Source organism: Mesoplodon mirus, assembly GCF_964341445.2.
Source record: "Mesoplodon mirus genome assembly, chromosome: 14".
In the NCBI taxonomy this organism is placed as follows: Eukaryota; Metazoa; Chordata; class Mammalia; order Artiodactyla; family Ziphiidae; genus Mesoplodon; species Mesoplodon mirus.
This window is the reverse complement of record NC_138990.1, coordinates 2054131-2080884: the sequence shown is the minus strand read 5'-3', so window position 1 is coordinate 2080884 and position 26754 is coordinate 2054131. Positions and strand designations below refer to the sequence as shown.

Below are 26754 nucleotides of genomic sequence, written 5' to 3'. Positions count from 1 at the left end.
TGTAAAGTTTAAGTTATCTGTGAGATATCCTAGTAGAGATGTCCAGTAGGAGGTTGGATGTAGCAGTCTGAACTCAGAGGAGAGGTCTGGGTTGGAGACACAAGGCCAGGAGTACTCAACATATAGTTGGTTCTGAAGCCATGAAAACTGCTGAGACCTTGTAGTGCGGTGGTTCTTAATCTGGGGTCCAAGCACCCACAGGGATTCATTGATAAAATTCAGGGTCCATGAACTTGGTTGGGAAAAACTCGTCTTGTTTTTACTAATCGCTAACTGAAATTTAGCACTTCCTTTAATTTTGAATATAGGCGTCAAACCACAGTATTTTTAATATTTGTAGTTTTGTCACCAGTAGAAATCAATATATGTTCATATTAAATTATGATTGTTGCTGATATCTCAAAATAACATTTATACTTACCACTACTTCAGATTTACAGTACAGAGTTACTAAACCCACAACTACATCCTGTTTTTTAATGTATTAACAATGCATTAATAAGTAACCACATATCACAATTTTTTAATATTTTGAAAACTGCATTACAGTAGAATTGGGCTTTTTGTAATGTTTAATAATTTATATTATATCTTTAAAAGATTATTCTGAGACGGGTCCATAGGCTTCATTAGATGCCAGAAGGATCCATGGCATATTAAAGTACCAAGAAACCTTCCCCTGAAGGAAGGTTTGAGAGGTAGGAGGAAATCTAGGAAATCCATCACTTTGTCATGGGAGCCAAAAGAGGTCAGTATTTGCAGGACAGTGGCCAGCTGTGTCAAATGGGCAAGGATTTGGGTTTGATGTCATGATGTGATCAGTAATCTTGGTAAGCAATTTCACTGGAAGGATTAAAGATTGGAGTGGTTGAAAGGTGAATGGACAGTAAGAGAGTAGAGACTGTGAGTGTAGTGCAGAGATCAGAGAACTTTTTCTGTAAAGGGGCCAGATAGTAAATTTTTTTTATCATCTTTATTGGAGTATAATTGCTTTACAATGTTGTGTTAGTTTCTGCTGTATAACAAGGTGAATCAGCTATACATATACATATATCCACATATCCCCTCCCTCTTGCGTCTCCCTGCCACTCTCCTTATCCCACTCCTCTAGGTGGTCACAGAGCACTGAGCTGATCTCCAACTGCTTCCCACTAGCTATCTGTTTTACCTTTGGTAGTGTATATATATCCATGCCACTCTCTCACTTTGTCCCAGGTTACCCTTCCGCCTCCCCGTGTCCTCAAGTCCATTCTTTACGTCTACGTAGAGACTAACCCTTGGGACCGGAAAGTAGTGATCTATTTAGTGGACACATCGATGCCAGACACAGATGTCTGGATTCATGATTTTATGTCAGAGTATCTGGTAGAGCTTTCAAAAGTCAATTAATTACTGCTTCTGAGACCTTGACAACTGATTCAGATTTTTTTAGCAGTAACAAAATATAGTAGGCTTTAAAAAAAAAATCTTACCTCTGCTACATGGCTCTGACTGCTGTGAGGGATTGAAAAGAATATGCCTGTGTTTGATGAAAGATATTTAACAAGTATTGTTTGAACAGAGTTGACTTTTCAAAGAGAATTGCACTTGAATTATTACTATAATATTAGAATAAAAATGTTTATCAATAAAAAAATAGTTCAAACTTTTTTATTCATGTCCTGCCCCTATTTCTTCAGAACCTTTTTTTTTTTTTTTTAGATTCCATATATATGTGTTAGCATATGGTATTTGTTTTTCTCTTTCTGACTTACTTCACTCTGTATGACAGACTCTAGGTCCATCCACCTCACTACAAATAACTCGATTTCGTTTCTTTTTATGGCTCAGTAATATTCCATTGTATATATGTGCCACATCTTCTTTATCCATTCATCTGTCGATATACACTTAGGTTGCTTCCTTGTCCTGGCTATTGTAAATAGAGCTGCAGTGAACATCGTGGTACATGACTCTTTTTGAATTATGGTTTTCTCAGGGTATATGCCCAGTAGTGGGATTGCTGGATCATATGGTAATTCTATTTTTAGTTTTTTTAAGGAACCTCAATACTGTTCTCCATAGTGGCTGTATCAATTTACATTCCTACCAACAGTGCAAGAGGGTTCCCTTTTCTCCACACCCTCTCCAGAATTTATTGTTTGTAGGTTTTTTCTTTTTTTTTTTTTTTTTGCGGTACGCAGGTCTCTCACTGTTGTGGCCTCTCCCGTTGCGGAGCACAGGCTCCGGACGCGCAGGCTCAGCGGCCACGGCTCACGGGCCCAGCCGCTCCGCGGCATGTGGGATCTTCCCAGACCGGGGCTTGAACGCGTGTCCCCTGCATCAACAGGCAGACTCTCAACCACTGCGCCACCAGGGAAGCCCTGTTTGTAGGTTTTTTGATGATGGCCATTCTGCCTGGTGTGAGGTGATACCTCACTATAGTTTTGATTTGCAGTTCTCTAATGATTAGTGATGTTGAGCATCCTTTCATGTGTTTGTTGGCAATCTGTATATCTTCTTTGGAGAAATGTCTATTTAGGTCTTCTGCCCATTTTTGGATTGGGTTGTTTGTTTTTTTTGATATTGAGCTGCACGAGCTGCTTGTATATTTTGGAGATTAATCCTTTGTCAGTTGTTTTGTTTGCAAATATTTTCTCCCATTCTGAGGGTTGTCTTTTTGTCTTGTTTATGGTTTCCTTTGCTGTGCAAAAGCTTTTAAGCTTCATTAGGTCCCATTTGTTTATTTATTTTTTATTTCCATTTCTCTAGGAGGTGGGACAAAAAGGATCTTGCTGTGATTTGTGTCATAGAGTGTTCTGCCTGTGTTTTCCTCTAAGAGTTTGATAGTATCTGGCCTTACATTTAGGTCTTTAATCCATTTTGAGTTTATTTTTGTGTGTGGTGTTAGGGAGTGTTCTAATTTCATTCTTTTACATGTAACTGTCCAGTTTTCCCAACACTACTTATTGAAGAGGCTGTCTTTTCTCCATTGTATATTCTTGCCTCCTTTATCAAAAATAAGGTGACCATATGTGCGTGGGTTTATCTCTGGGCTTTCTATCCTGTTCCATTGATCTATCTTTCTGATTTTGTGCCAGTACCATACTGTCTTGATTACTGTAGCTTTGTAGTATAGTCTGAAGTCAGGGAGCCTGATTCCTCCAGCTCCGTTTTTCTTTCTCAAGATTGCTTTGGGGCCTCCCTGGTGGCGCAGTGGTTGAGAGTCCGCCTGCCGATGCAGGGGATACGGGTTCGTGCCCCGGTCTGGGAGGATCCCATATGCCGCGGAGCGGCTGGGCCCGTGAGCCATGGCCGCTGGGCCTGCGCATCCGGAGCCTGTGCTCCGCAACGGGAGAGGCCACAACAGTGAGAGGCCCGCATACCACAAAAAAAAAAAAAAAAAAAAAAAAAAAGATTGCTTTGGCTATTTGGGGTCTTTTGTGTTTCCATACAAATTGTGAAATTTTTGTTCTAGTTCTGTGAAAAATGCCTTTGGTAGTTTGATAGGGATTGCATTGAATCTGTAGGTTGCTTTGGGTAGTAGAGTTATTTTCACAATGTTGATTCTTCCAATCCAAGAACATGGTATATCTCTCCATCTGTTTGTATCATCTTTAATTTCTTTCATCAGTGTCTTATAGTTTTTTGCATACAGGTCTTTTGTCTCCTTAGGTAGGTTTATTCCTAAGTATTCTTTTTGTTGCAGTGGTAAATGGGAGTGTTTCCTTAATTTCTCTTTCAGATGTTTCATCACTAGTGTATAGGAATGCAAGAGATTGCTGTGCATTAATTTTGTATCCTGCTACTTTACCAAATTCATTGATTAGGTCTAGTAGTTTTCTGGTAGCATCTTTAGGATTCTCTATGTATAGTATCATGTCATCTGCCAAGAGTGACAGTTTTACTTCTTCTTTTCCTATTTGCATTCCTTTTATTTCTTTTTATTCTCTGATTGCTGTCGCTAAAACTTCCAAATGTATGTTGAATAATAGTGGTGAGAGTGGGCAACTTTGTCTTGTTCCTGATCTTAGTGGAAATGGTTTCAGTTTTTTCACAATTGAGAACGATGTTGGCTGTGGGTTTGTCACATGGCCTTTATTATGTTGAGGTAAGTTCCCTCTATGCCTACTTTCTGGAGAGTTTTTATCATAAATGGGTGTTGAATTTTGTCAGAAGTTTTTTCTGCATCTATTGAGATGATCATATGGTTTTTGTCCTTCAGTTTGTTAATATGGTGTATCACATTGATTGATTCACGTATATTGAAGAATCCTTGCATCCTGAGATAAACCCCACTTGATCATGGTGTATGATCCTTTTAATGTGCTGTTGGATTCTATTTGCTAGTATTCTGTTGAGGATTTTTGCATTTATGTTCATCAGTGATATTGGCCTGTAGTTTTCTTTTTTTGTGACATCTTTGTCTGGTTTTGGTATCTTGGTGATGGTGGCCTTGTAGAATGAATTTGGGAGTGTTCCTCCCTGTGCTATATTTTGGAAGAGTTTGAGAAGGATAGGTGTTAGCTCTTCTCTAAATGTTTGATAGAATTCACCTGTGAAGCCATCTGGTCCTGGGCTTTTGTTTGTTGGAAGATTTTTAATCACAGTTTAAATTTCAGTGCATGTGATTGGTCTGTTTATATTTTCTATTTCTTCCTGGTTCAGTCTTGGAAGGTTGTGCATTTCTTAGAATTTGTCCCTTTCTTCCAGGTTGTCCGGTTTATTGGCATATAGTTGCTTCTGGTAATCTCTCATGATCCTTTGTATTTCTACAGTGTCACTTGTTACTTCTCCTTTTTCATTTCTAATTCTATTGATTTGAGTCTTTTCCCTTTTTTTCTTGATGAGTCTGGCTAATGGTTTATCAATTTTGTTTATCTTCTCAAAGAACCAGCTTTTAGTTTTATTGATCTTTGCTATTGTTTCCTTCATTTCTTTTTCATTTATTTCTGATCTGATCTTTATGATTTCTTTCCTTCTGCTAACTTTGGGGTTTTTTTCTTCTTTCTCTAATTGCTTAAGGTATAAGGTTAGGTTGTTTATTTGAGGTTTTTCTAGTTTCTTGAGGTATGATTGTATTGCTATAAACTTCCCTCTTAGAACTGCTTTTGCCGCATACCACAGGTTTTGGGTCATCGTGTTTTCATTGTCATTTATTTCTAGGTATTTTTTGATTTCCTCTTTGATTTCTTCAATGATCTCTTGGTTTTTAGCAGTGTATTGTTTAGCCTCCATATGTTTGTATTTTTTACAGTTTTTTCCTGTAATTGATATCTAGTCTCATAGCATTGTGGTCAGAAAAGGTACTTGATACATTTCGATTTTCTTAAATTTACCAAGGCTTGATTTGTGACCCAATATATGATGTATCCTGGAGAATGTTCCATGAGCACTTGAGAAGAAAGTGTATTCTGTTGTTTTGGGGTGGAATGTCCTATAAATATCAATTAAGTCCATCTTGTTGGATATATCATTTAAAGCTTGTGTTTCCTTATTTATTTTCATTTTGGATGATCTGTCCATTGGTGAAAGTGGGGTGTTAAAGTCCCCTACTATTATTGTGTTACTGTCGATTTTCCTCTTTTATGGCTGTTAGCCTTTGCCTTACGTACTGAGGTGCTCCTATGTTGGGTTCATAAATACTTACAATTGTTATATCTTCTCTTTGGATTGATCCCTTGATCATTATATAGTGTCCTTCTTTGTCTCTTGTAATAGTCTTTGTTTTAAAGTCTATTTTGTCTGATATGAGAATTGCTATGCCAGCTTTCTTTTGATTGCCATTTGCATGGAATATCTTTTTCCTCACTTTCAGTCTGTATGTGTTCCTGGGTCTGAAGTGGGTCTCTTGTGGACAGCATATATATGGGTCTTGTTTTTGTATCCATTTAGCCAGTCTATGTCTTTTGGTTGGAGATTTTTTTTTTTTTTACTCATTCAATAGATATTTATTGACCATATATGTGACAGGTCACTTGGGATATCACAATGAACAAAACGAAGTCTTAACTCTCATGGAGCTTTTATTCTAGTGTTGAAGACAGATAATAAAAATATATTTTTCAAGTGTGATAAGTGCTGTGAAGCAAAGAAGGGAGCAGAGTGACTGAGCGGTTCTGTTCAATGTAGGGCAGCCAGAGAAGGTGACAAATTGCTCTGTTAATATTAACAGTATTAATCACTGTTATGTTTCTTGTGTGTTTATGTGTTTGCGTCCAGAACTGGAGCTTGCTGGTCTTTGAGTGGAGCTGGGTCTTAGCGTTGAGACGGAGGTCTCTGGGAGAGCTCTCGCCGATTGATATTACATGGGGCGGGAGGTCTCTGGTGGTCCAATGTCCTGAACTTGGCTCTCCCACCTCAGAGGCTCAGGCCTGACACCCGACTGGAGCACCAAGACCCTGTCAGCCATACGGCTCAGAAGAAAAGGGAGGAAAAAATAAAATAATAAAATAAAAAATAAAGTTATTAAAATAAAAAATAATTTTTAAAAATATTATTAAAATAAAAAATATAATAAGTAATAAAGAGAGAGCAACCAAACCAATAAAAAAATCCACCAATGATAACAAGTGCTAAAAACTGTACTAAGATAAACATAAAAATCAGAAACTAGTCTGTCGCATACAGCAAACCCCAAAGTCTACAGTTGCTCCCAAAGTCCACGGCCTCAGTTTTAGGATGATTTGTTGTCTATTCAGGTATTCCACAGATGCAGGGTACATCAAGTTGATTGTGGAGATTTAATCTGCTGCTCCTGAGGCTACATGGAGAGATTCCCCTTTGTCTTCTTTGTTCGCACAGCTCCCGGGGTTCAGCTTTGGATTTGGCCCCGCCTCTGCGTGTAGGTCACCAGAGGGCATCTGTTCTTCACCCAGACAGGAGGGGGTTAAAGGAGCGGCTGATTAGGGGGCTCTGGCTCACTCAGGCTAGGGGGATGGAGGGGTACAGAATGCAGGGCGAGCCTATGGTGGCAGAGGCTGGCCTGACGTTGCACCAGCCTGAGGCGCGCCCGTGTGTTCTCCCGAGGAAGTTGTCCCTAGATCACGGGACCCTGGCAGTGGCGGGCTGCACAGGCTCCCGGGAGGGGAGGTGTGGACAGTGACCTGTGCTCGCACACAGGCTTCTTGGTGGCTGCAGCAGCAGCCTTACGGTCTCATGCCCGTCTCTGGGGTCCGCGCTGATAGCTGTGGCTCGCGCCCATCTCTGGAGCTCCTTTAAGCAGCGCTCTGAATCCCCTCTCCTCGCGCACCAGGAAACAATGGTCTCTTGCCTCTTAGTTCCAGACTCTTTTCCGGACCCCCTCCCGGCTAGCCGTGGTGCACTAACCCCTTCAGGCTGTGTTCACGCCACCAACCCCAGTCCTCTCCCTGGGATCCGACCTCTGAACCCCGAAGCCCGAGCCTCAGCTCCCCGCCCGCCCCGGCGGGTGAGCAGACAGGCCTCTCGGGCTGGTGAGTGCCGGTTGGCACCGATCCTCTTTGCGGGAATCTCTCCGCTTTGCCCTCCGCACCCCTGTGGCTGCGCTCTCCTCCGCTACTCCGAAGCTTTCCCCCTCCGCCACCCGCAGTCTCCGCCCGCGAAGGGGCTCCTAGTGTGTGGAAACCGTTCCTCCTTCACGGCTCCCTCCCACTGGTGCAGGTCCCGGCCCTATCCTTTTGTCTCTGTTTATTCTGTTTTCTGTTGCCCTACCCAGGTACGTGGGGAGTTTCTTGCCTTTTAGGAAGTCTGAGGTCTTCTTCCAGCGTTCAGTAGGTGTTCTGTAGGAGTTGTTCCACGTGTAGATGTATTTTTGATGTACTTGTGGGGAGGAAGGTGATCTCCGCGTCTTACTCCTCTGCCATCTTGAAGGTCCTCCCTGTCAGTAGCTTTTCAGTCAGCGATCCTTTTTTTTCTTTTCCTTCGTGCTTAATCTAGTTTCATTTGCTCACAGGGTGCCCCGTGCAGAGGTCTTGCCCCCAGCACTTCAGACCAGAGTTCCTAGGGCAAAGTGGATGCACCCAACACCAGTAACTATTTTTGGCTTTGCAGGCAATTTGATCTCTGTTGCAACCTCTGCTTTGTACTGTGAAAGCAAGCCATAGATAATACACGAATGAATGGGTGAGGCTGTGTTCCAATGAAACTTTATTTATAAAAACAGATGGCGAGCTAGATTTGCCGCGCTAGCCGTAGTTTGCCAAGCCCTGGCATAGACAGCTCTTTGGAGAAGTTGGACAGGAAGTAAAGTGGAAAACTGAGGAAGTAATTGAAGGGGACACGGAGTACATGAATGTGCGTGTGTGTGTGTGTGAAGATGGGAGATTCTAGAGCATACTTTTTGCTGATGGAAAGGATACTGTGGAGAAGGAGAGGCTAACGGTACAGAAAAGAGAGTTTCAGCGTAGAAATAAACTCTTATATAGGCAAGAGGGAGTAGGATTAATGGTACACGGATGCTGAAGAGGTTGATTTTTTTTCTGTTATGTGGTGTTACTTTGAGTGATATGAATATCAGTGTTAACAACAAGACCAATACGGGGGGTCTGTTCCTGTCTGTGGTGTTCTGCTTATAAGACCATTTAACATGATGAACTAGGCCTGGAGGAGAGTTGAGTGAGAGGAGGGTAGAATGTATTACTTAACTTGTTAGATTTGGGGTTTCATTTGGAACTTTGTTGGATTGGCTAGACCTGGATCAATCAATGTAGCTACCTTCATTTCTCCTGCAGATATCTTCAAGGCCCTAACTCTGATTCTGTGAACTGACAAGCCCTAGGAGTTGCAAAAAAACTTCTAGCTCAGTATTCTTGGTCAGTTTTTCTACCGCAGTTCACTTGGTGTATTCCTGTCAGTTAACAGCGGCTCACTTTGGCAGCTGTGACACTGAGAGAGGAGGGAAGAGGGTCGGCCTCTACCTCACCACTCTTCTGCCTGCCCCCCACTAGTGAGTCATTGTTCTAGACCTTTTGCATACTTTAACTCAGGATTTTAAAGGCATGTTTGTTCTTTTCCCTTGAGCAGTTTAGGCGTCTTAATGATCTCAAGCACACTTCCCCCCTCAGAGGTTTCCCCTACTGTAGGAATGCTTTGCCTTTTGCAGACCCCAGTATAGAAGAAGGATCTTCAACATATTAAATCAGTGCATATTTTCATGGTGAGCACAGACAGTAATCCAGGCGGTGGATTCTTTCGCAGCTTTTTATGGTCATCAACTAGGCTGCATGGAGGAGAGTTACAGAGGACTTAGGCAATTCCTGTCTGCTGTGTGAGCCCCCTACAGCACAGACCTGCTTTCTGAAAATGGCCTGTCACCTGTGTTGAAAATGTTTACCACCAGGATTGGGGCTTATGGACTGAAGAGGGTTTTCATTTGTGCTCATGGTTACTTTGCTGACTAACTTTTAAGATTGGAAGAAATTAGAGCCCTTAATACATCCATGTGATAGAATTTCTGCTTGACTTTTTAAATTATTTTTACACAAAAGTAATATTTGTTCCTGATTAAAACAAATTTGTTTCAAACCATACAGCAAGGGAAATATTAAAGTGAAAAGAAAATTCCCATCCGCCAGAGGTAATCACTGTTGTTTCTTGTGTGTTTATGTGTTTGTTAAGAAAATATGCCCATGCAAACACGTGGGCTCATGTCTTTATCCTTTTTTCTTAAAGCCTGAATGAGATCATACAATATATTATTTTCTACAATTTGCTTTCTTAACAGTCATGTCTTTCCGCATCAGGACACATTGATCCAGCATCTCATTCTGCCTTAGGGCTGTTTCTTCTGCCTGGAACAGTCTTATCCCAGATATCGTCATGGCTTACTCTTCCAGTCCTTACTTAACTGCTACCTTCTTAGTGATGCCTTCCTTATCTGCCCTGTCTAAAAGCTCAATCCCTTCCCTGTTACTTCCATTCCCCTTCCCTATTAGTGACTTTTTCCTAGCACTGATTATCTATAATACTTTTTATTTTGTCTATTGTCTGTTCCCCCACTGTAATGTAGACTCTATGGTGGGGAGGAATTTGTGACTGTGACATTCACTGCCAGATCGCCAGCCTTTGTAATAATTCCTGACCCCATAGTAGATGCTCAGTAAATATTTGCTGAAGGAAAGAGTGAATGGTTATGTTGTTTTCCCACATTTGGGTACACACCGTAATTTACTAAATAATCCCCTACTGATGGTTATTTAGGTTTGCAGGTTGCCCTACTTTTATGAACAAATCTGTATTGAACAGTCTTATACATATATTTTTGTATTATTATAGGATAAATTCATAGAGGTGGAGTTGTGAGTTTAAAGGATATACACTTTTTTTTTTTTTTTTTTTTTTTTTGCGGTACGCGGGCCTCTCACTGCCGCGGCCCCTCCCGCTGCAGAGCGCAGGCTCCACAGCACGTGGGATCCTCCCGGACCAGGGCATGAACCCGCGTCCCCCGCATCGGCAGGCGGACCCTCAACCACTGTGCCACCAGGGAAGCCCTAGGATATACACATTTTAAATTTTGAATACTTGTCTCCCACTCCCCTTCCTCTCCTAAGGAAAAAGGTATTATCAAATTACAGTCCTGCTACGAGTGTGTAAGGATACCCATTTCTCTATGCCCTTGCCTACACTGATTGTAATCAACTTTTAAGCCTTTGCCAATCTGATAGATGAAAATGATATCTCATCTTAATTTGAATTTCTTTCACATATAAGTAAAGTTGAGTACCATTTTATATACTTATTTACCTTTTTATTTACTTTTCTGTGTATCTCTTTTTTTCTATTGTTCCATTAGGTTGTTTTGCTTGTGTTTCGCCAACGCATCTTTGTTTGCTTTGGTACATTTCCTGTCTGTAGGCTGCAACCAGATATAACCCAGAGAACAGTATACATCTGGGCCACAGCTATTCTCTGCCTAGAAAATTTCTAACCCTGGTGTTAACGTCTTCATCTCTTCTTCTTGCTCACGTTTTTATTTATTAGTAAAAACAATCGTATAAACATACAGCAGATGTTGGCTATGTGCTGGGCACTGTGCTCAGCATTTTATTTATTTTTAGAAATCTATTTTAATGTCATAGCAGCCCTATCAGGTAGTACTAGTTTGTCTCTGTATATATAATTTATATATAGAGAGAGAAACTGAGGGATGGTGCTGGAGATCACACAGTGCTTAAAGCCAGGATTTGAACCTAAGCAGGGTGGCTCCAGAGCCTGCCCTGCTAACCACCAAGCTCTGTTGCCTCCAGTGTGGGCAGTGGGTTATGCTGCCCATTCTGTTTTCAGGAGATGCTTCTGCCCATATGTCCCTATTCAGAAAATTGACTACAGTTACTGGAACAAGAGAAAGGTATTCATGTTCAGGTCTGGGAGTTTTATCTTATAAGCTAGTTTTCATTACATGGTTCAAAATCAAAATAATAAAACAAAAGGTATATAGTGAAAATTTTCACTCCCACTCTTGTCTCATCCACTCTATTTCCCCGTGCTCTATTTTTTCTAGTTTCTGTATATACTTCCTGTGTTACTTTATATACTTATAAACAAAATAAATGAATATATATACACGCACACAGGCATACCTTGTTTCATTGCACTTTGCAGATACTGCATTTTTTACAAATTGAAGGTTTGTGGCAACCCTGCATTGTCAGGTGATTCTTAGCATTTTAGCAATAAAGTATTTTAAATTAAAGTGTATATGTTTTTAGACCTAATGCTATTGCACACTTAATAGAGTACACTGTAGTGTAAACATAACTTTTTTATGCACTGAGAAATTAAAAAAAACTTATGTGATTTGCTTAATTGCAACATTTGCTTTATTGAAGTAGTCTGGAACTGAACCCACAATATCTCTGAGGTGTGCCTGTATATAATTTTCCCCTTTCTTACATATAAGGTAGCGTGTTATATATACTTTTTTGCACTTTGTTTTTTCACTCAGCTCATCCAAAGGTTTTAAGACAATTTTATTCATCAGATATTTTTTCAGTGCCTCTTTATACAAGGCACTGTGCTGGCTTTAGAGGAATATACAAAGAAGCATGAAACACAGAAATCTCTGGCCTCAGGGACTTTGCAGTTCTTCAGGCTGAGAGCATAAATGAAAATAAAGTGTGGTGTTTATATGACATGTTACTTTCTTGACTGATTGAGGCTTCAATACAAAGCACACTTAGCCTGCTGAAGGTAGTGAACGTGTACCTTGGTCTTTCGAGTTACTGAATAATAGGTATCTGGAGCACAAGATCTATGCCTTATTTATCCTAATATCCTCTTCAGGACTTTATGGTTGAAAAATGAATCTGTGCTTGTATTAAGTATAGACTTCAAGGAAACTTTTAATTCATTTTTCATGAGCCCAAAGGACAATTTTTAGAATTGTTTTGATTTTGGAATTCATCCCTGCCTGAGGAGTCTTGTGAAATTGGATTGAAATGAAATTTTCATGTGCCTAATTAGAACAGAAGGAGGATGGCTCATCTATAGAGGGTGTGTCTTGGTGGGGATCTTCTTCTTTTCCCTCTACTGAGTCTTCCTCCTTTGTTTCCTCCTACCCATGGGCAGAAAGTGAAAAAGAGTCAGTTAATCCCAACTACATAACAGTGTTTTGTGGCTGTGGGCAAGCTACCCTCGATTTATTTGTTTTGGGTCTCAGCTTGTGTTTATAACAACCTAATTCTATTGAAAGACATCTTTGTTCAGAACCCCTCCAACAGTTCTAGACATTCCAGGAGCCATGAGGAGGCAGTACGATATAGTGGTTGAAAGCGTAGACTCTGGAACCAGCCTGCTGGCATTGAATTCTGAACCCTCCATTTTGGCTATGACAAGTTACTGAACTTCTATCTATTTTCACCGTCCCCAAGTAGACATCATAAATGTTAGAGGTCTATGAATTGATTCAGTTTATTTTTCCCACGGAGCTTTACAGCCAAGGACAAGAACTGAAAGAGGAAATCTAGCACTTAATGTTTCTCTAAGCACTTTTCATCAGAGATCATAATGCACGTTACACATGTAACGTGCACATATTACACACACATAACACATGAACTGTCTAAGCATCTCAGTGCTTAATCTGGTGCAAGGAATATTCTTCTTTGATGGAACATGAATCCCAAAGAAGAAAAGCCAGCATTAAAGGTCACACAGAGTTAGAAGTAGTAATAGAATGTGGGTTTTCTCTTAGCCTCCTGTCCTTGGCTGCCAAACTGTTCTCTGAAGAATGATTTGTGAGAGGCCTTTTCCTTTGGAAGCCTGTTACTGTCACAACAAGAAAAGAATCTCTTTGGAGGTGTATTTTGGGGCACAGGATAGGCTTTTTCCTCCCCATCGTTTTTGTTGTAGGAGTCTGGTGCTGCTGCACATCTGATTTGGGAGAAGAGGGAAACACTCTGTTGCTCTTTACAGGGCTAGAGATGAGTGGGGAACATGGCCTGTCAGGGTGTGCCTGTTACCCCTGCATGCCTGGAAACCCATCAAGTAGTCTCTGCAGGGTAAGGGAGTTGCATTGCTTCAGAGTCTTTTGGACATTTGGACATCTTCTTTGCATCACAGTCAATCTGATCTGTTCCCTTAGGCTCTTTATTGAGAAACTACCAAAGCATCGAGATTACAAATCGGCTGTCATTCCTGAAAAGAAAGACACAGTAAAGGTGGGTCTTCACTTTAACTGTTGCCCATCTAAAAGCTTCAGAGAAGCACAGACTAACTCCAAAATATAAGTAGCAGTATCTGCATCTGAGCATCATATCCTGCAAATAGGAGATAATGCCATTTCACTAGATCAGTTACGAAATATCAGGTATGGTATGGTAGGGGGTATTTTAAATTAAATTATTTAAATTTAAGTAATTATTTAAATGTTTTTAGAAACATTGTTGCCATTGCCAACTTGACTTCAGTCTTTTTACTTCTCTAGTCAATTAGCTGGCAATTGTTCTAACTCCCAGTTTTTGATTTTGTGTCTCAGAAATTAAAGGAGATTGCATTTCCCAAAGCAGAAGAGCTGAAAGCAGAACTGTTAAAACGATATACCAAAGAATATATAGAGTATAATGAGGAAAAAGTGAGTATGTAACAGCAAAAAAAAAAAAAAAAAAGAAATTATTTTGGTTTCTTAGGCTGTGACCTAGGATTCTAATAGATATTTCAGCAGATCTTGTGATCTTAATGTGATATTTTACTTTATTGGCAAAGACCAGAAACTCAAAAAAGGTGTTTAGGCTGAGGATTCTAATACAGATTTAGCCTGCTTATCTAAGAGGATGACTTGAGGGACAGAATATCTATTGCTTGTCTGCTATGTCTAGAGCTAGAACCTAAGAACAATGAAAATCGCACTAAAGTATAGGGTTTTTCGATCAGAGAATTTGGGATATTTGATACACATTTGATTATATCCAACATAGGATATACCTGTTTATAATAATTGGAGTTTTTTTTTCAAGCTATTTTCAAATGATTCTTGTTAGGAAGAGTCAGTTAAAATACATGAGAAGCTCTGAGGCAGTGTCATTGGTCTGTGTCAGGTGAGAACACACGCTGTAAGCACTCCCACATTCTTCTGTACACTCTACTGAATTCTGTTCTGGACTATGATGTTGAAAATCAGCAGAGAGGTGAACAGCTATGCATTTCTAAGGTACCCAGTGAGTGAAAACCTTCATGAAGGAGATTGTTACTTGATGTTTCTTAGTAGTTTAAAATGTCACTCTATATTGCACCAATCACCAGAAAATTGCAGAGGCTTCATTCAGGGTTAAAATTCAATAGAGACCCCCAACATGGCAGTTGTAGGTTTGGATTTGGTTCTGTTTCACAGCCTTACTGGGGATACAGAATGTATACATGGCACACCAGAGGCTAAAATTGTATGATACAGATTATGAGGTGCAGACAGTAAGTTGCCTTGAGATTTTGGTAAAGAAGAGAATGCATTAGTTAAGGTCATTGGGAAAGGGTACCGAGAGGACCAGGACTTTACCTGTTTTTGCAGAACAGGTGTATGGCAGTTAGATAGACAGGAGCAGCAGCTGTTCCACGGGTGTAGAGTTACTAAGGGAAGCATGAATTCTGTGTTGGGGACTCACGCTAGAGCAGAAGTACATTTGGGGCAATCTCCCTGCTGAAAAGCCTTGTCCTCCTAAGATGTGAAGTCACTTGAGTGTAAAGTGTTAGCCTAACTCCTATTCATTCTTTGTAGAAGAAGGAAGAGGAAGAATTTGCCCGAAACGTAGCCCTCCAGCAAGAGCTGGAAAAGGAAAGACAGAGGGTGGCACAACAGAAGCAGCAACAGTTGGAGCAGGAACAGTTCCACGCCTTCGAGGAGATGATCCGGAACCAGGAACTAGAAAAAGAACGACTGAAGATTGTACAGGAGTTTGGGAAAGTGGACCCTGGCCTGGACGGCCCACTGGTACCTGACTTAGAGAAGCCCTCCCTAGATGTGTTCCCCACGACACCTGTTATATACACACAGCCTTCGGACTGTAATACAACTGTAAGGCCTGCCAAGCCACCTGTAGTGGATAGATCCTTGAAACCTGGAGCATTGAGCAACTCGGAAGGTAGTGAATTCATTTGCTTCCGTACTCTTCTACCTCAGCTGCAGCCAAACAGGGTGTCATTCCAGGAGATTCAGCTACAACTGCCTCCATGATCCTACTCATTAGGCCCTGGTCACAGAAATCCATTTGATTAGTATTACCATACTGTGTTCTATCACAGCTATATTATAAAGTGGACTTTGCTTAAGACATATAGTTGACCTGGGCCAGGTCGATTTTCTGAAGAGCTAATAACATCCTTGAAAGTCAGACCCTCAGCTTTTAAGGGTTATACAGCGATTTGAAATGTTCAGTGAACTAGAGACCACTGTTGACCTTTTGTAAAGGAAATTTGAGATCTATAGTACCACTTTACAAATTCAGCCACTGACCTTTAAATAATAAAAAAGAGCTAGTGAATTGTGCTTGGCCTGCAAATGTCCCTGATTGGTCAGGAGTTTAGTCAAGGTCAGTATTGTATGTAGTCAGTGATAATTCAGCCTAGCCATGAAAAACTGTTGAGTCTTTCCTCCTCTCACCAGTGTACGGCTATCTGAGAAAATAACAATAGCGGCAAAATGAGCATGCCTTGATTAGTAGAATAGATCATCTTTTTGTTAGGAATTGTCTTTCAAGTAGTCATTAAGGAATTCAGCTTCGCAGAAGATCCACTTAAAAGGACAAGGTAAGGGTGGGCAAGGGGTGCTGGACGCTTGAAGTCTGGCCTTCAGGGTTTCTCCCCATGTACTCGGCAGGACTGTCTCTCACTATTATTCCTGAATAGCTCAGAAACTTCTTTTAAGCAGTAGTTTACCCCTGTGTTATGAAGGATTAAAACCTCTTTGCTTTCCTTGAAATAACGTACTCCCAATGGCTGTGACAAGAGGTTGGAGAAGAGACTTCACAGCCCTTTTTCTTCTGCCGTAAGGATGAGATCCCCACGCGCTGCCTACAGTTGCGGGACCCCAGCGATTTAGCATTGCTCTCCCAGGGCTGCCAACTCTGGGGTCTGCTTGGGGAGGCTGTGCCCCATGATCTCAGACATTTCTTCTTTCTCCATTACAGCTCCTACAATCGATGGGCTGCGCCACGTGGTGGTGCCTGGGAAGCTCTGCCCGCAGTTTCTCCAGTTGGCCAGTGCCAGCACTGCCCGGGGAGTAGAGACATGTGGAATTCTCTGTGGAAAACTGGTAAAAGACAGATGCTTTTCTGAGCTGAGACTGTTTCTTCCCCCTTGGCCCCCTGTGGCTCTCAGAGCAGATATCCAGAGTCAGTTACTCTTTGTGCCAATCCTTCTGCCAAAGAGCCGTGGGCAGCGTAATGCAACGTTACCTTGATTTTAGTGACCCTGTATTTGACTGATTTTCAAAGTCCCTTGAACTGAACTGATTATTTTTAATGCCAGTGGTAAGAAATACCTAATTCTAAACTTGGTAGGAGGATCCTGTATATCAGCTTTTGAACACCGACTTTACGGCAGGACCTGGGAATATGAAATATGTAAGGCACAGAGCATGTGTCCGCAAAAAGTACCCAAGCACTTTGGAGAGATGGGAGATATACACCAAAAGATAGATAGTATGCCGACTAGTATGTACAATAAAAGCACTAGGAATTATGAGGAAAGAAGGATCATTAAATGGAGGTGCTTAGAGAACCCATTGCTAACTGCTGAATCAATAAACACATAAGGTGGAGTAGACTTACACTGAGCTTTAAAGGATGGGGAGGGCTTAGAGAACTAGGAAAAGGAAACTACTCTAGACGTGAACAAAGGAAGAGAAATGGTACTATACCCAGAGCTTCTTCAGGATCATGAGTAGACCTCTTTGGCTGCAGCAGGGAATTCCCACAGGGCTGTGGGCATCTGTGGCTTTGCAGAGGGCCCCAGGCAATGTACTTGGGCAGTCAGGGTTGTGAACATAAGGGACTCACCTCACGAAGAAGACTCATGCTGGGGGGAAGGGCCTTCGCTTGTACAGATGTTTAACTTTCCACTGCTGTGACAGAGTGGGGTTGCCTAAGTTCCAGGGAATTGTGATGAGCTGTTTTCTCATTTGACAGATGAGGAATGAATTTACCGTTACCCATGTCCTCATCCCCAAGCAAAGTGCTGGGTCTGATTATTGCAACACCGAGAACGAAGAAGAGCTTTTCCTCATACAGGATCAGCAGGGTCTCATCACACTGGGCTGGATTCACGTAAGCAATTCCGAGCTCTCCAGGGCTTCGTCTCCTCTTCTCACGTGGTGTTATAAACACACTGCTTATTTGTTTCTTGGAGCAGAGTGAATTGTATCCATACTATTTAGATGGTTGTATTTCCCTCTGTTGATGCAGACTTGACTTCCCTAGAGTACTTAACTGCTTGCACCACAGTATTGATTTCTAGGCATTACTTAGGGCTTTTTAACTTAAAATTTTTTAATGGAAATGAACTTGTTTCCCTAAAGTCCCAATTCCCCCGTGAGCATGAACAGTAATAGGATGCTAGCGTAGAGTATATGTGTACCTTGACAGTAGAGGCTATGCCTTACTTTGTACAAAGGTATATAAGGTATATAAATGAAAGATACATAAATCAATATATTTTAAATGAGCCAAGGAAGTTAATTCAGATGCCTCCATTTGGTCTTTCTTAAAGCAACCTATACTTTTACGTAAATCAGAAGGGCCACCAATATAGGAGATTTTCAAGTGTCTGTATGTCTTAACAGTCTTCTGGTAATATTCAGGTAAAATATAATTCCATCCCTAAAGATTACTTCTTAATTTTTCTTTCTATTCCTTTTCAACCCCTCATTCTCATAGACCAAGCTGTTTTCCATGTTGTGTGACAGGGTTACATACAAACAAGGCAGCTCATTTCTGGATTTGGGAAGATTGCACACATTTGTACGTTAGAATTTGGGAAATACTGACCTGTGAGGCAGTCAGTGTGCCTCTGTCCTTTCATAAATATTTGCCTTTTATTGTGTATCCCCCATTATAGTACATGGGGAGTAGAAAACTTGTACCTTATCCACCAGGGGATACAAATTTGAGTAAGACATGATTTTAGGACTTCCCTGGTGGCGCAGTGGTTGAGAGTCCGCCTGCCGATGCAGGGGAAATGGGTTCGTGCCCCAGTCCGGGAAGATCCCACATGCCGCGGAGCGGCTGGGCCCGTGAGCCATGGCCGCTGAGCCTGCGCATCCGGAGCCTGTGCTCCGCAACGGGAGAGGCCACAACAGTGAGAGGCCCACGTACCGCGCAAAAAAAAAAAAAAAAAAAAAGATATGATTTTAGTCCCATAAAGGAGACTGACATATAGACAAGTCATAAGTCTTCATGTGAGGCAGAATGTGCCAAGTGCCTCAAGAGGTGCCAACAGCCCTGTGGAATTCAGAGGAGGGAAGGATCACACCTGGGGTGATTTTCTAGAATTTTGACAAGGTGAGCCAAGGGAGAGTTCCATACGGAGGGGACAACATTGGAATAGGCAGACTGTGATCCTGGAGCATTGAGTGGTCCAGTTTTCTAGGGCTTATGATTCTTATCAGGAAACAGTGGTAGGTAAGCTTTCACATGATACATTAGGAACAGTGTTCTGGAGGGTTTTGGGTGGACAGGCAGGATAGTTCTGCTTTTTAGTGAGGAGGTTTAGGCAGGGAGATCATTTAAGAGGTTAATGTGATGATAAAATCTAATAATGATGAGAGCTACGGTGATGGCAGTGCATTTGGGAAGGAAGAGATAAATGTGGGATTTCAGAGGATATGGGGAATGAGGAAGAGAGGATGATGAGTAGAAGTGATGACTTAGAGATTTCAGGCCTGACTCATGGGGGTGGCAACGATTAATCATCTCATAAGCAGAAGCGGAGGCTCCAGCAGGAGAACTTACTTGGAAGTGGGGCAAATGGTGTCTTCAGTTGTGAGTATTTGACATTATATTGGTGGAGGTAATTATCAGGCAGTTGGAACTTGGGAACAAGGTCTAGGTGGGAAGAGAACCGGGAGGCCTCTGCATAGCACTGACCTTGGAAGCCCTGGAACTGGAGGAGTGTGGAGAGCAAGAAGAGATTCACTGGCAGCTTGAAGAACAGGCCACTTAGGGGAGCGTAGGGAGTAGTCAGTCACGAAGCGAGGAGATGTCAGAGAAAGGTGAGGGGAGTGTTAAGGCACAGATGCCAAAGGAGCAGGAACGTCTTAAGAAGAAGCTTCAGGATGTTAACTACGTCACATGCTGCAGAGAGATGAAGACTTGTATGAGCCCTTTGGATTTGATGAGGTCATTGATGACCTCAACTTAGTGGGTTTTAGGCAGATTAAAAAGGTTTAAGAAGTAATGGGTATTGAGGTTGTGGTGATAGTGAGATATATACTGATTTTTTGAAGAGCTTAGCACTGACTAAAGGAAAGGAAAGAGATGGAATGGTGGCTTAAGGAATAGCCAGGTTGAGAGCGTTTGCTTGATTTATGGTTTAGTGTGAAAATGTGTTCTGTTTTTATTTTGTTTTTTTTAAACCTTTATATTTGAAATGTGTATAAGAAAGTACATAAAATAAATGTGCACTTTAATGAATCATTAAATAAATATCTGTGTGCACACATTACCGAGGTCAAGAAATAGAGCGTCGCCAGAAGCACACTCCCAACCTCCATGTCCTGCCCAGTCACCCTTCCTCTCTGGTATAGATAGTCCCTCACTTGACATTTCTGGAAATTCTTTACTTTTCTTTATAGCTTTACCACCTAAGTGTGTATCCCTAAACTCAGTCGTTTAGTTTTGCCTGGTTTTGAACTTTATGTAAATAGAATTATATAATATGTATCCTTTTGTACTTGGCTTCTTTTGCTCAATTAATTTTTTTTTTTTTTTTTTTTTTTTTTGCGGTATGTGGGCCTCTCACTGTTGTGGTCTCTCCCATTGCGGAGCACAGGCTCCGGACGCACAGGCTCAGTGGCCATGGCTCACGGGCCCAGCCGCTCTGCGGCATGTGGATCTTCCCGGACCGGGGCACGAACCCGTGTCCCCTGCATCGGCAGGCGGACTCCCAACCACTGCGCCACCAGGGAAGCCCTTTTGCTCAATTTTTAAGGTTCATCTGCATTCTTGTGTATAGTTGTCTGAATATTTTTTTTTAATATATTTATTTATTTTTGGCTGCGTTGGGTCTTTGTTGCTGAGCGCAGGCTTTCTTTAGTTGCGGTGCACGGGGGCTACTCTTCGTTGCAGTGCATGGTCTTATTGCAGTGGCTTCTCTTGTTGCGGAGCACGGGCTCTAGGTGCGCAGGCTCAGTAGTTGTGGCGCACGGGCTTAGTTGCTCCGCAGCATGTGGATCTTCCTGGACCAGGGCTGAAACCCGTGTCGCCTGCATTGGCAGGCAGATTCTTAACCACTACGCCACCAGGGAAGTCCCTGAACATGTTTTTAAGCCCAGTGAGCTGGTGGAGTATAGTGGAGCCTGTGCAGGAGATGTCAGAGGTCCAGAGAGACAAGGTAATGTGAAGATAGGAAAGTATTAAATCAAAAGTACAAAAGGGGGTTATCTTCATATGGGGGAGAAAACACTCACTCCTCTGAGACAGAACTGAAGGAAGAAAGAAAGATACAGTGAGATTTTTGAGGTTATAATTGGAGGGGTTGAGGGAACTCATTTTAGGTGATCTTGCGATCAGCAAGGTTGAAGTCTAGATCCACTGCCCAGCAGGAGGAGACAGGGAAGTTTAAAAACTGGAGAAGATGGGGAAAGTTTGGAATAATTTCTGTTTATGCTTCAGGTAGATCTTAGTCACAAATGAGTAAAAGGATTTTTAATATCAGTGAGGGCCTAGCTAGGAAGAAATTTAGAGCCTAAATTGATAGTATTCCAGCTTTTTTTCCCCATGATATTTCTGTAGCATTCCTTCCTAACTTGGGATTGAAAGCAAACAAAAGCAGACCATAACGTTTGCTCAGATCTTAAAATTGGCAAGAGGAGAAGGCAAAAGGTCAGTTCTTCCTTCTGTACCTTGCCAGCTATAAATCAGGTTCCCTGGTCCAAAACTTTGTATGGTCATGTTTATCACCAGCTATTGTGTGACCCCCAACTCAGTGTTCAAGGCACTGCTTCACCTTGTCTCACCTGGCATTGCTTTCCTGTGGCTGCCCAGAGCATTCACTCTCCTCACTTATTTCTGCTCCTTTGGTGTATTGTTTTCTCTTCATAAAAATGCCTGCCTCTGTCTCCAGCATGGTGCGCACAGTGAGCATAACTGTTTTTTCAAGAAACTTGACTGTAAAGGGAAGGAGAGAAGGTGCAGTAGTTAGCAGGCAGCAGAGGCTCAAACAAGATTTTTTGGTTTAGTTTAACAATTATTTATTGATCCCCTGCTATGTGTCTGTACATCATCTTTCTAGCTAACCCAACTTTACATTAGAGGCCTTCATCAGCTTGTGTAGGTCTTATTTGTTCTCAGTTAAAATTTCAGGCTGTAACCATGGGGTGCAGGGTGTTGGCACAGGCCGTTTGTCCCTAACAGTCTATAGGATCATATTCTTATTAGGTAGAGACTGTTTCTCCCTCGTGGTCATGAAAGTCCTTTCCTTCCCCAGGCAGACCCGTGTGTAGATTTACTGTCAGCACTCAGCTAACAGGTTCCTGTATCGCAGACCTCTTCCACAATGAGCTGGTCACAGCATTCTATGCAGTTGTGCTTCTCAGATGAGGCTGCACATAAGAATCATTTAATGAGCTTTAAAGAAAAAAATGTCCTTCTCAGGATGGATATTTCCAGGGTGGGGTGCAGGAGCCTGTGCTTTTGACAAGTTCCTCAGAAGCTTCATTTTTTGCACAGCAGGGTTGAAAACACTGGTCAAGGGCACATACTAATTTTCTGTGCTTTTCTGTCAGTAAAGATTGGTGGTCGTTTTGAGTCATATTGGGTCTTCCTTTTTCCATCCTTGTTGTCTCACACCCCCTCTGAGATGAACATAAGTCATTATATGGTCCGTTTGTGTACAAAGAGTGTGCTCAATGAAACATTAAATAACTGGGGGATTCCAGTGGTTAGGACTCAGTGCTTTCACTGCTGTGGCCCAGGTTCAATACCTGGTTGGGGAACTAAGATCCCACAAGCCATGAGGCATGGCCAAAAAAAAAAAAAAAACCATTAAGTAACTGAAAACAAATGAGATAAACTGAATGTAATTTAGATGGTGCTTTAACTGATTACCCTCAAAATTCAATATCTTGGTCTTTTTCTCAAATAAAACAGGGTCCTTTGTGTGATTTAACTACCCTTCTGAAATCCCAGTAACCCTCTGCCTCCATATCCTTGAGAGATATGCTTTAACCACAGGACAGCTTTTGCCACTTTTGCCTATAGAGCCCCAGACTCATGCTTCACCTTTTAACCCGTCCATCAGGAAGAAGAATCATTCATCTAACTGTGCTTTGTTAAGTCCTTGACTTCTACTGGGTTGTTGTATTGGGCAGCATGTACTGTCTGATCCAGTGTGGGAGATGCCATTTGTCAAGAGAGCTTGTGAGGAGCCAGATAAGTCTTGACGGTCAAGTAGAAATTGAGTCTCTTCACATACTCATGTTACACTCTACCCATTTACAGGGCTGGGAAGGAGGCTCACTACTTATTATGAACTTCAGGGATATTCCTCATGGCTGCTAATGGCTTTGTACGTAAGGAGGTCGTGGCAAGTTACTGAGAATGACTCAGCTCTACCTTCCTTCATGGGCCAGGCTTGACTGTGTCTTCTCGCTGAAGGGGTCCCTGCCTTCTTCTCTCTTCCCAGACTCATCCCACGCAGACCGCCTTCCTCTCCAGCGTTGACCTGCACACCCACTGCTCCTACCAGATGATGTTGCCGGAGTCGATAGCCATTGTTTGTTCCCCCAGGTTCCAGGAGTAAGTACACGGGGTGCGGTTCAGGGTTTTGCAAGGAGATAGCGAGGGGAAAGCCTCAGAGGAAATGTTCTCCATTCTTAAGACCTTGTTCTCTGTAAAGTATATAGACTGTGGTATTGATTGACTTTTTAAAAAGGCTTCCTTTTAAGCCCTGTATCCTGATAAACCTACTCTACTTGTTCACAAAAGTATCCAAGCAACAACCTAGATGCTTTTATAAGAAAAGGACATAAAAAATTTGAAGTGTTTGACTTAAAGCAATAGGAATTTCAAGAGATTGATATCAGATTAGAAAATTTCAAAATCCAACAGATTATCTCCAAAAGTTAACTTCTTTTTCATTCTAAATCCTGTTATTTACTATGAATTCTGCCAGTAAAACTAGCGTGGTGGCGAGGATGAGTCATTCTCTAACTGATTCATTCACCAAAGAGACCTATGAGCCATCATACTTTTGAAGCTGTCTCAAAGTGAGCTGTTCACTGCTCTGTGTGCGTGTTTCTGTGTGTGTGTGTGTGTGATTGAGGGGACGCCTTTGCTTGATTCTAGACCTGCTTTTTCTTATTTCAGAACTGGATTCTTTAGACTAACTGACCACGGACTAGAGGAGATTTCTTCCTGTCGCCAGAAAGGATTTCATCCACACAGCAAGGATCCACCTCTCTTCTGTGTATGTATCTATGTAGAAGAAATCGGAGCTGTGCTTTAACTAGGGAGGACAGTCAGAGTTGATGAGGCACACTGTCCTTTGTGACACACATAGAAGATCAGCCTTGTCACTTATTTTTCCAAATCTTCCTAATAAAAACATATGGGAAGCAGCGTGGGATAGGAAGGAGTTTGAGTCTTAGCTCTGCTACTTAAGGACTATGTGTCTTTGATCAAGTTACTTAACCTTCCTGGGCCTCAGCTTTCTCATCTGTAAATGGAGATGATAATAATAATAATACATACTTGAATAGGGTTATTGACAGGATTAAATGAAGTGATGCACAGAAAGTACCAAGTGCAGTAGCTTGCTTATCAAATGTTAGGTTTTCTCCTTCATCATCATCTGTTGCTAAGCCTGCACTTCAATAAGAGATTTGAATTCAAAAGAAAAAGCCACTTAAGCAAAGTAGATTTAATTTTGGAATTTTGCTTTTAATTTGATTTTAGATAACAGGGATTTTTATGACCTTCTTAGAAAGTTTTTTTTCCCCAAGTGGTATTCTGTGAGTAAAAACCTTCAGTTGCTGATAAGTATGTTTCAATTTTTCCCCTCAAATCTAATGTGATAGTATTGCTTCACTCCATGCTGGCCATGGAGTATTATTATTTCTTTTGGGTTCCCTGAAAAGTGACCAATATGGAAAAGGGACTCAGACCCTTGTCACATAAAAGAAGCTGGGGGTGTTTAGGAGAGAACCCCAGGAAGCATCTGAGAACTGACTGTAAGTGTTAGAAGAATTGTTGCATAAAAAGGTATTGGGTGTGACTCCCAGAACTAAAACTTAAGACCCTGTGGGATCACAGTTTTCAGCTGAGTATGAGAAAGAACTTTCTGGCAGACTTGTTCACAAATAGGTTAGCCTGCCTTGGAATGTAATAAATGTCTAGGTACCAGGATGTTGAAACAGAGGCTACACAATCCCCCAGAAATGCCTAGGCTTTCAGTTAGGATGAAGCCTTATGCATGCCAAGAGGGAGTATTCCCCATATGAGAGTAGGTGTACTTTATTATCTGGTTGACATAATAACCCAAAAAACTGCAATGAATTCAGCAGTTATTTAAAATAAATGTATATTTTATGAATGACTCTAGAATATACATACATTTGAAAAATAAAGGAAGGTATATGGGCCCACCTTGATTCAGGCTACAGCCTATGGATTCTGGGTTGGTGGAAGTAGTAATCCCCAGACCCCTTTTACCATAACAGCCATTTAAGTCGCAGTCTGGCTGCCAGCCTGGGAACCACTAGCCAGAATAAGCATTGTAAATAGGAGTTTTGTTTGTTTGTTTGTTTGGGGTTTTTTTAAACATATATATTTATATATCATGACAATATACAAAAGATACAAGAAGTTAGGCAGTGGACTGCTTATTGTAAATAGCTTCTAAACTTGCTTTTCAAAGGTAAGAAAACATACAGGAGGTTAAGTAAACGATATCTTCCATGACTTCAACAAGTAAGGAGTTTTAAAGATGACCTTTCAGAATTTTCCAGGACTTGCCCTTTCTTTCTTTCTCCCTGTTGCAGAGCTGCAGCCACGTGACTGTTGTGGACAGAGCAGTGACCATCACAGACCTGCGATGAGAGTTGGGCTCAGACACTTCCCAAGAACTAGAAAACCATATCAGTGTACTGTAGCCCCTTAATTTAAACTTTCCAGAAAGCTCTGGAAGCGTTTTCAAACAGAATAGAACGTGTCACCTGGGGGAGAACTGATTTTGTATTTCTGGTTTGAAAAGAAATAATTGAATATGTTTTTTAGGCACATCTGGAAAATAGCATGATCATGCTAAAGCAACTTTTCAGTCTGCCTGTAACTAAAAAATTAAGTTGAAAAAATGTTGTAATGAACACCTATATACCCTTTGTTCTAGATTCACCAATTGTTAACATTTTTTCCCTCTCAGAGCTCCTTCTAATTTTTCTGCCAACTTGTTTACTGTTTACCTTTGGACTAATTAAGGGCATCTATGCAGAAATTTGGAAGCCATTTAGAAAATCTTTGGGTTTTTCTGTGGTTTATGGCAGTATTAATGAAGCTTATCATCAGGCTGAGGGAGAGCTCGCTGCGTTTGACCAGATGGTGAGGCCCACGAACCCTGCAGAATGATTTTGTCAGGAATTATTGTTATTTAACAAATATTTCGGGTATTTTTTCTTGTACAATAAAATAACTATATATATTTTTTGTGCTCTAGAATGGTCTGTTGGATCAAGAATTGTCCAGAGAGGTTAACTAAATGGTCTGGTTATTTGGGGAAAGGTGAAGGGAAAATGGAATTTGAGATGTACCACCATTGAAGGTACGTCCCAGTTCACTTTAAATTGTTCGGTCTTTTTTCTCTGCCTTTTGCCATCTTCCAGGACTGTGAAGTCATCTCTGTTCTTCTGGGGCTGTCTCAAGTCGGTCATCCCATTCACTTCCTCCTTATGCCCTAAAAGCTTTCAGCTGAGGATAATAGAGCCTTTGTTTGGAGTACCAGGTTACACTCCAAATAAATGATTATATTCCCATGCCACCCCAGCCTACTAGTTTTATTGTGTTGGCTCTTCCTTTCTGACTTAGGCAACATCTAGGAAGATGTTTGAAGCTGCAGTTGATTCTGTATTTCTTCTATGAGCTGAGCCTAGTGTTATAA

The 26754-nt window shown here is 41.5% G+C and overlaps 1 protein-coding gene across 2 annotated transcripts in view; it reads left to right on the top strand.

Annotated features, from left to right (window-relative positions):
- The window catches only part of STAMBP (STAM binding protein), a 31542-nt gene extending 5243 nt beyond the window's left edge, over positions 1-26299 (top strand). For both annotated transcript variants that reach the window (XM_082641804.1, XM_082641803.1), the window contains exons 3-10: positions 13541-13616; positions 13934-14029; positions 15167-15530; positions 16575-16699; positions 17574-17711; positions 23287-23399; positions 23970-24069; positions 25643-26299. In XM_082641804.1, coding sequence (XP_082497930.1) covers positions 13541-13616; positions 13934-14029; positions 15167-15530; positions 16575-16699; positions 17574-17711; positions 23287-23399; positions 23970-24069; positions 25643-25699 — 1069 coding nt within the window. In that variant the 3' untranslated portion in view covers positions 25700-26299. The remainder of the gene's footprint in view (positions 1-13540; positions 13617-13933; positions 14030-15166; positions 15531-16574; positions 16700-17573; positions 17712-23286; positions 23400-23969; positions 24070-25642) is intronic.
- The last annotated feature ends 455 nt before the right edge of the window (positions 26300-26754 follow it).